General features: G+C 31.9%; 1 protein-coding gene across 50 annotated transcripts in view; it reads left to right on the top strand.

Moving 5' to 3' along the window:
• Nucleotides 1-8723, top strand: part of LOC129573784 (RNA binding protein fox-1 homolog 2-like) — a 43285-nt gene that overhangs the window by 22178 nt on the left and 12384 nt on the right. For 32 of the 50 annotated variants that reach the window (XM_055454848.1, XM_055454857.1, XM_055454846.1 and 29 more), the window contains 4 exons: nucleotides 4423-4486; nucleotides 4634-4662; nucleotides 5626-5686; nucleotides 6100-6120. In XM_055454848.1, the coding sequence (XP_055310823.1) occupies nucleotides 4423-4486; nucleotides 4634-4662; nucleotides 5626-5686; nucleotides 6100-6120 (175 nt within the window). Of the gene's footprint in view, nucleotides 1-4422; nucleotides 4487-4633; nucleotides 4663-5625; nucleotides 5687-6099; nucleotides 6121-7526; nucleotides 7669-8723 lie in introns of all 50 variants that reach the window. The other 18 variants (XM_055454864.1, XM_055454836.1, XM_055454868.1 and 15 more) reach the window with 6 other exon arrangements.

The following is an 8723-nucleotide window of genomic DNA, read 5'->3' as shown; positions in this document are numbered from 1 at the left end:
CGTATTCAGTTGGAATATCGAAATCAAAAATGGATGTGTTGCAAATCATTAATGAATCACAAACGATCCAGGATCGAACAACCATCAACGAAAAAATCATCTTGCTTTTGCTTTTTATGTGAAAAAAAGTTGTGTTTTCTCGATGTGTTTATGAATTCATATGTGAAATTTGCTAGAAATTGAAGAACTTTTCATTTCCAGTTCATAAAATGGGCGAAATAACGCATAAACAATTTGATGTTCGTGAACATCAATATTGGTGACAAGCAAGCTTCACTTTTTTTCCACTACGAAGTACACGGGCGCTGCTTGTACGAAATTCCGTTTGTATGAAGCATGTCACGCCGATGATAATTCCAGATTTGTTTCATGGTATTTAAATAACATCATTTCAAATCTCTAACTCTAAATAAATAAATCTTCATTATTTGTTCATGTTGTTCTTGTTTAGGCTTCCTATTTGCCGTCGAGATTGTAACAAACTAAATTGAAAAGTCTGAAAATTTGCATCCCGCTTCAATTTCCCTATCCCCCAAGAATAAAAGCAAAAACGGATGTTAGCAATGTAATCGCCGATAGACGGATCTTTTGCTGTAAATTGATCCACATCCAACTGATAGAGCATTGTTCGATTCAAATTAAAATAGATCATCGCTGGCAGAGATTTGGATTTTTTTACAATTTATGCTTGCGAAGTATGTAAATACCGCACGAGTTTGCCTCATTATTTTTCTTTTCCGTTCCTAGCTGTTTAGCAAATACTGTTTGTTTGATTGCCATCAAACCATTTTCGAATATTTGTTTGCATATTCCACCGATGACTTGAAATATTGCGTAGAGTACAGCAGACGCTAAAAATTCTTAAGCTTCGTACGATTTGAAACTCCCAAGAAAACATCAACATTATTGATAGATTAGATGATATATCCACTACTTTCCAATATACACATCAATTGTGCACAAATATTTTTTTTGAATTTGCAGTTTCTTCATTGTTGTAATCGTTGTTAGATTTTACAAATATTCAAGCAATATTTTCATATCAGCCTTATTCCAATTGATATGTGAAAATTTTCAAATTGTTTAGATTTGTGGCTCAGCATCTTATAATTGCGTCAATTTTAAATCTGTATCCGAAGGGGATAGATAAAGTTTTCCTTCCTCAGTGCTGAAAAACGAATGTTTAGTTACAAACCGATTGTTTAAGAATTCCGAGCGTCTACTGTATCGGAAATTTGTTTTTATATTTAGAAATTTTGAAAAGCAATACACGAAAACTCACCGTAAAGCAAACATATGATGAAGAAATATTAATCAAAGTATAAATAATTCTAATACCGACACTATTCTCTCCTTCTTTATCTCTTGTGAACTTGTTTATAGGTAAAAAGAAATGAAATAGACATGGCATTGCTGTGTGATGTGCAACAAGCATATTGGGAGTAATTCAAAGAGTGTTTTTCGGTTGGTTGATACGGCCAAAACAAAATGTTGCCAAATCTTTCTGAATTTCAGTACCCCGAATAGTACTGTTCCCTTGAAATGGGGTTTTGGGAAACAAACACTACTTTGTATTCATGCCGCTGCCGAATAGTTTGCAGGCGCTTAGTGTGTGCGAACAAGGCAAGCGAGTGAATTTTCTAAATACTACGAGTGATCCTGAGCAATAAAAAAGTTTGAAATTTTTTGTAGCTCTATCGTGAAAGTACAAATGCGCATCAACCAATGGTACCACAACAAACTTCGCGTGCAATAAGGTGAAACCTATAAATTGGTTTTTTATTATCATTTATTTAATATTTATTTATTTTTATTAAAGCAGATGTTTTTCTTTCTAAATATTTATTTGGTTGAAGCTGTATCGTTGTTGCATTTAACTAAATGTTTTCGGCGAGTTTTTTGTCTGTTTTTTTTTTGTTTGCAATTCACTCAAATTTTCTTTCGTATGTTTAAACTTGAACTGTTTTTATGGATTTGGATGAATCAATTTAAATAATAACGTAACGTGGTTGCATCCTAAAAATATTTTAGCATTTTTGTCACATGAATAGAGCAACATCATAGATATCTTGGAAACTGAATTTTACTTGGTAACCGTAAATACTGTGCATCATTGATCGTGGTTAATAATTTTTGGGGATTTGGTCATTCTTCTTGTGTTAATCCTCTTAATTGGTTAATGTTTTTGTGCAAAAGAAAAAAAAACACACACACACACACACACTTAGATTTTTTTGTTTCTTTCATGCTCCAGTTAGCCTTTAACGGAGGTCTTGTTGTAATTTTTTTTTGACATTTGTGTAGCCTTTTAATTATTTATTGGGATTTGCTGAAATTCAGAGCTAAAATTATTGAAAATAGAGCATTCTCGGGAAAGCTATTAAGCTAAATAACAATTCATTAACTACGCGATAAGAATTTAGTGTATGAAATAATGGAACGGCTTTGCATTTTCCTTCTGTATTGCATACAATAAGCTTGAGCTCGAGAATTTTCCATTTTTGGTAATAGTGATATAAACACTAGTTAAAAATGCTTACGTGGGCTCATTATCCTGACTCTGTAATATAGAAATCTGGTATATTTATAGCATAAAAATCCAACAAGTGATTAGTTGTATCACACCGGTTAATCTTCCCCTCTTCATTTTGATTTTCTACCCCCGGTCATGTTATCATTCGTAAAAATTGCATTCTCTGACGTTTCAATGGGACACTTGCTCTAGATGAAAATGTTTTTCCTAAAATGACTGTTTTACTCCCTAACATTTTAACGACAATTGTTTTACACTGATAGAATCATCAACATCTTCATCTCAGATTCAAAACCGTTTATATCGATTGAAATTTGATGGAATAGTTTTCCCCAAAATTCACACTGAAATCACGCAAAAACAAATATTCCAATGAAATCCGAATCTTCTACAAATAGAATACATCAAAATATTTTCCACTCGCTTCGTTCGCGACACTTTTACATATACATTTGAATATGTTGCCATGACTTCTTCTTAGAAAAGAATTCTGGAAAAATTTTTGCCTGCCCTTCGAAAATCACTTCTTTCAAAAAACCACTCGAAAGTCATTAAGGAAAAAGGGGGCTAAGAAAATGTTGCACCAGGGCGCGAGGGAGCAAAAAAAGTCACTGTAATAGCAATCGAAGGGAAATGTTTTCAATCGTTACAATACAAAACTCAACAAGAGAACCAAGCTTATGTTACCACGGGATTATTAAGAGAACAATGTCAGCGTATAAGAGTGTGACACAAATAAAAGAACACGCTCTAATTCGTTTTCACTCACCATTAAAAAATATCATGGTGTCAGATTGAGATTTCCAAATTTCTGCGCATCAGCGCACCCGAGATTTCCAAATTTCACCCGAATTCAAAGTTGGAAAATACTTTTCCAACGATATCCGATAATTCCTTGTGGCGGATGAAGTCGATTGAACGTGTATAGGGAGGTAAAAATCCTAGTCTGATAACATGATGTTTACTTGTCAGAATCAGTTTTATTTGGAATTGTAGCCACTTCTGGATTGTATTATAGTAGGATTTTTATGCTATAAAAAAGCTAAAATGTATTTAATAAAGTATAAATTCAGTAATTGCAAACATCTGCAAGGAACTTTATATGCTTTTTTTGAAATAATAACTTCGAGATAGAAAAATTATTGCCCAAGAGATGCTCGTTAAGAATCTACAATTAATCAATTTACTTTTCGCATTGGGAGTGCGAATCCGTTTATGCGTCTATTTTTTTCTATGCTTAGTTTTATTCCATTGTTGTACCATCGATTTTTGTTTTTGCTGTATTTAAAATACTTTTGTTCGTTTTACAACCTAAACTGATTTATTGCATTTTATTCATTGATATCCCGGGTCCAAATTGAACATCATTAAGCTAATATAAATGTGAATACGACAAAACTGGTTTTGCTCTGAATATGATAACTTCCGATCGCTTTTATTGCAGCATTGTTTTCTTTTATTTTCGCACATTAGAACTTTAATTCCAAACATTTATGTTGGGCTTTGCGCCTGAACCTCATATCTCATGAAAATAGTGGAAAAGTGCAACAAATATATTTAGAAAATGTATTGCATTTAAAAACTCACACACTCTATGATCAATGGTTTGTCACCAATATTGCGCAAGGAGCACAAGTCTTAACATACAAAAAAAGAGAAAGACAAGAATTTGTGTTGCACGAAAATCCATTCTTTTTAGCGATTTTTGAATATACATCTACTATCACTCTGATTTAATGAACAAACAATTTATAAGCTACCAAAAATAATAAATTTTCTACTCTTACTTTTGTAAAATGGATACCCACCAACAAAACAGCAATTGTTGTTGTTGCAAAAAAAAATATTGTTTTAATGCATGAATTCTTGTTCTGTCCTTTTGCATGTAGGGATTCGGGTTTGTAACCTTCGCTAACAGTAGCGACGCAGAGAGAGCACGAGAACGAATCAATGGTAATAGAGTTATTTTGATAATCTCAATAATATCAGTCTATTTGCAGCTAAGCTATTCAAATAATGCATATTTCTGTACCTTTATGATGATTAATACGAAAATATTTACATATTTTTTATATTTCTTTTTGTTGTTTTTTTCTAAAGGCACTATGGTTGAGGGGCGCAAGATTGAGGTGGTGCATGTGTTTCTTTATACAATTGCAAATTTAATCGATACGTTTTTCCATTAATTTATTACATTAGTTGATTTGTTAATTTGCTTCAAATTGATTTTTTTAATCGAAATAATACAATAATTCATTAGTAATTAAAAAAAACAAATGCCTAAACGCAGATGAATAATAATAACAACACGACAACGCAAAATATAACACTTTCAAACCATTGTAATAATTTTAAAATCGAATTGTAATCAATGACATTTTTCAATTTTAACCTATTCGTATACTTAAAACCTTTTTTATATTAGTCAAATGTTTTTTTCAAATAGCAATATTGATATGATGCCAAATTTTGGTACCTTTTTCAATTTGGATTCATTAGAGTCATGCAAATTTTCATTCATTCCGCAAACGATGCACTTTTGTACCGAATATCTGTCAGTCCAAGTTGATGCTTTGTCGATTATTATTTAAACGAGCACTATCCATTTTTTTAGAATATATTTGCATGATTCGATGTCATTCGATCTAAAATCTAACCAAAGCTGAACTAACATTCACTGTGATACACCCGGCGCTTGTCATTGTGATAGCATATGTATCCCATTAATGCATGAACACTTGATTTGAGCCAAAATTGCAATACACTGTTATTATTATTATTCCTGCGATATCGTATAGTGAAACGTTTTGATAAAATTTAGATCCACTTTTTGTTGGTTTTTTTGGATGGCGGTCATAACGCCCCGGACGGACAGCATGCTTTTGCGTTTCTATTACATTAGAGTATGCTGTCCGTCCGGGCGTTATGGCCGCTACTCGTTTTTTTTTTAAGTTTTTGTTTTTTTTTTTCAATAATTTGCATCTATTCTTTTTGTGTAAGCGTCATTATTTCGTTATTTTGTGTTACGTGATAAGTGTTTTTGGTTAGTAATTCATTGAATAATATGTTGTTTTGCTACCAAAATTCCTTAGGTGAATAATGCAACGGCTCGTGTTCAAACAAAGAAGACACCAACGCCGATTGTGCCAAACGGTAAGCGATTTTATTTATTTTATTCACAACTTCCCAATACACTCAATACAGGGTCCAAAGTAGAATTGAATGTATTTTCTGTTTTTATTTTTCACCGTAATTCACTTGTTCACGTCTTTTGTACAGATGACTATGAAATCGATTGATTTGTATATACATTTATATATATAATATATAATATATTTATTTGTGGCCCTGCATTCAATTATGATACAGCAGATAAATCAGATCGATGAATGTAAAGAAAATAGGGGGTGTTGATTTTATGTATGGTTTTCTTTAAAAATATGCTTCTAAGATCTGAATAATCTTCGTTTCGACTTATATGCTGTTAACATAGATTTTAAAGCTAATTTTTGTATTTTCTTTCCTACAAATTCAACCATTGTTTTTGTGCATGTTTGTGCTGCCAGTTTGTGTTCAATGGCCGGAAGGTAAGAAAAATGTTTTTTTTTTAATTAAATACCTCATTTTTATTTTTTCATCAGATTTTTTGTGCCGTTTAAATCCTAAATCAAAGTGTCAGAAAAAATGTGTTATTTGCCACACGAACATCAGAAATATTCATATTTCGCTTGCCTAATTTAGTCGCGTTAATCTCTGTATGCGATTTTCTTTATAATCTACATCTGATACATATACTTCAATTATGTGTATAAATTTACGTTTTTTTAAAAATAGTTTTCATTTTAAGTTTGCGTTCCCATTTCTACTAAAATTCTTCTGTTTTCATCCCATGTATTTTTCCTTTTAACCGCACTTCTCTCACTTGTCATTCCAATTGCGTACAGCATATGTGTTCTAGACAGGCATTCTTTTGAAACCGTATGAAAATTTCAAACTTTCATTGTCTATGTGCTATTTATTCGAAGTTCGAGTTTCTTGGAAATCGAATACGAACATTTGAACTTATTTCACATAAATTTTCCGTTTTGATTTGATCTGTTCGGTGTGTGTTAGTGTGAAAATGTGCTTTACGCGCAATGTGTCTGTATAAAATGTTCATTTGTTTCATGGTTCGATTTATAAAACGTTGTTTTTCAATTCGATTCGATTTATACATTTGAGAAAAACTACAATCTCTTTATTTTCAAGTAGCGTAACATTGTCCATTTAAAATTTTGTGCGAACAATAAGATTTATGTGATAGTTCTTTCCCCCTATTTTATTCTTCATTTGCGCATTGCTCTTTGTTTTTGTTGTGTTTGTTTTTCTCCTCATATCTCATTCAATGATCATATATTTTTCCAATCTTGTTCTGCAAGATATTCAAAATGCATTACGGTCGATTTTATTAGATTTAATATCTACAGTTTACATCAGATGTCACTGTAATGACCTGAACCAATTAATGCAATGCTTTATTTGATATATTTGAAGAAAATTATTGCTTAGTCATTCTTCTGCTCAATTGCAGTTTGTAATATAAGTAATGGTATGATATCTATGATCATATATGATATCTATGATATACTTTTTGCATATTTTCGTATTCAGTTCACTTCACACATATAATGTAATGATGCATCGCTGTTGCACTCAAAAAATAAATCAAAACTGAAATGGCATAAATGATCATCAAAATCAAATTTAAAACATAATTGTCGTAAAACCATCCTGCATAAATTTCCCTATTTTTTTCATTTTTCATACGTGTTTCTTCTGTTCCTCTTGAATGCAATCGAGATTTTTAAAAAAAACCTTGTTCCGGTAACGCTTTTGATTGTCATTCGTATTTCTGGCATAGACACGTTAACCCGTGCATATATTTTTTTTTTGCAATGCATTTAGCTTTAAAGTAAATTTAAATCCAATCAAAAAATCAAAAAAATATGATTAGGCTATAGAATGCCGATGACATGGCCATTTTTGAGTTCGATGCGAAATGCGGCAGCTGTTTCACCAGCCACATCACAAGCGACTGCACACTTAACTCCTGCCCAACAACTTTTATTAGCTCCACGAGCTGTTCACAGACGAAGGTATTTAAGTTTCTCTGATAATCGCCTTGTGATGATCAAAGTAAATGCTCTCTAATTCAGATCTAATCCAAATTTTCAAACTGGCTAAACACGTGTGTGGAATTTTTAATGCATCGTACTAACCTATTGATTGTGTGCCATCTTCTGCATTATCTTATTAAATTGAATGTTTTGAATCGCCAATAATTGCAATTAATTCCGAATAACAATTATTAATCATGTAGTGTTGAATGAATAAAAAAAGAAAAACAAAACATATATGCAGAAGAAATCTAAAGTTCACAGTCTGAATTTGATCGTGATTGCTTTACAATACACAGCAGGTGTTTCACTCGCACAATTTTCACGTGAATCAAAGAGTGATAAGATACAACTATAGTCATAATACATGTTCCTTTTTATAACATCATTTGCCTCCCGTTTTCATTCATTCGCATTTTCCCTCTGGGAATATATTGGAAAAACAGATACTAGTGCAACTCTGCAAAATATAAGCGTATTTCTCGGCATTTCTTCGTACGTGAATGTTCCATTTTAAGTAAAATCTCATGCGCGATCATTTTTCGATCTTTTTGTGCATGTTTCATACTCTCGGTCTTCGATTGGAATAGAATTGATTGCCTTAATCTCTTTATTAAGGAAAGAATTCACCATTTATTTTCTCCATTGCATTTAGTCCGTTTTTGCTTTCATTTTCAGTGTTGAAAATGAATTTCGATTCAAGTTACAATTTGAAAAAAAAAGTGCAGAATACCTATTTTTCCTTTTGTATGGTTAACTTGTATTATTGTTTGTATTTTTGTTGTTCCCAAAGTCTAAAATCGTAATCCAAATTTCCGTTTCGTCTTTATAATTTAAATAAAAATTCACACCACACAAAGTGAATCGAACCACAAATAGTATCCGAGGAATATCGTTGTTTGTTTTAATATCGTCCACGTTTTCAAAATTGTTCGTGACAATAATGATTTATCGAAACCATTCTCCGTTGTGTGTTGACGTTTTGGTAGATTGTGTAAAGAAAATCAATTAGGGTTCGTTGTAAGTTGAAGTTC

This window comes from Sitodiplosis mosellana, unplaced genomic scaffold, assembly GCF_009176505.1.
Source record: "Sitodiplosis mosellana isolate CC-2019 unplaced genomic scaffold, AAFC_SMos_1.0 Smas_scaffold_6102, whole genome shotgun sequence".
Taxonomy (NCBI): Eukaryota; Metazoa; Arthropoda; class Insecta; order Diptera; family Cecidomyiidae; genus Sitodiplosis; species Sitodiplosis mosellana.
Note: the sequence above shows the minus strand (reverse complement) of the source record. Positions and strands in the feature narration are given on the sequence as shown.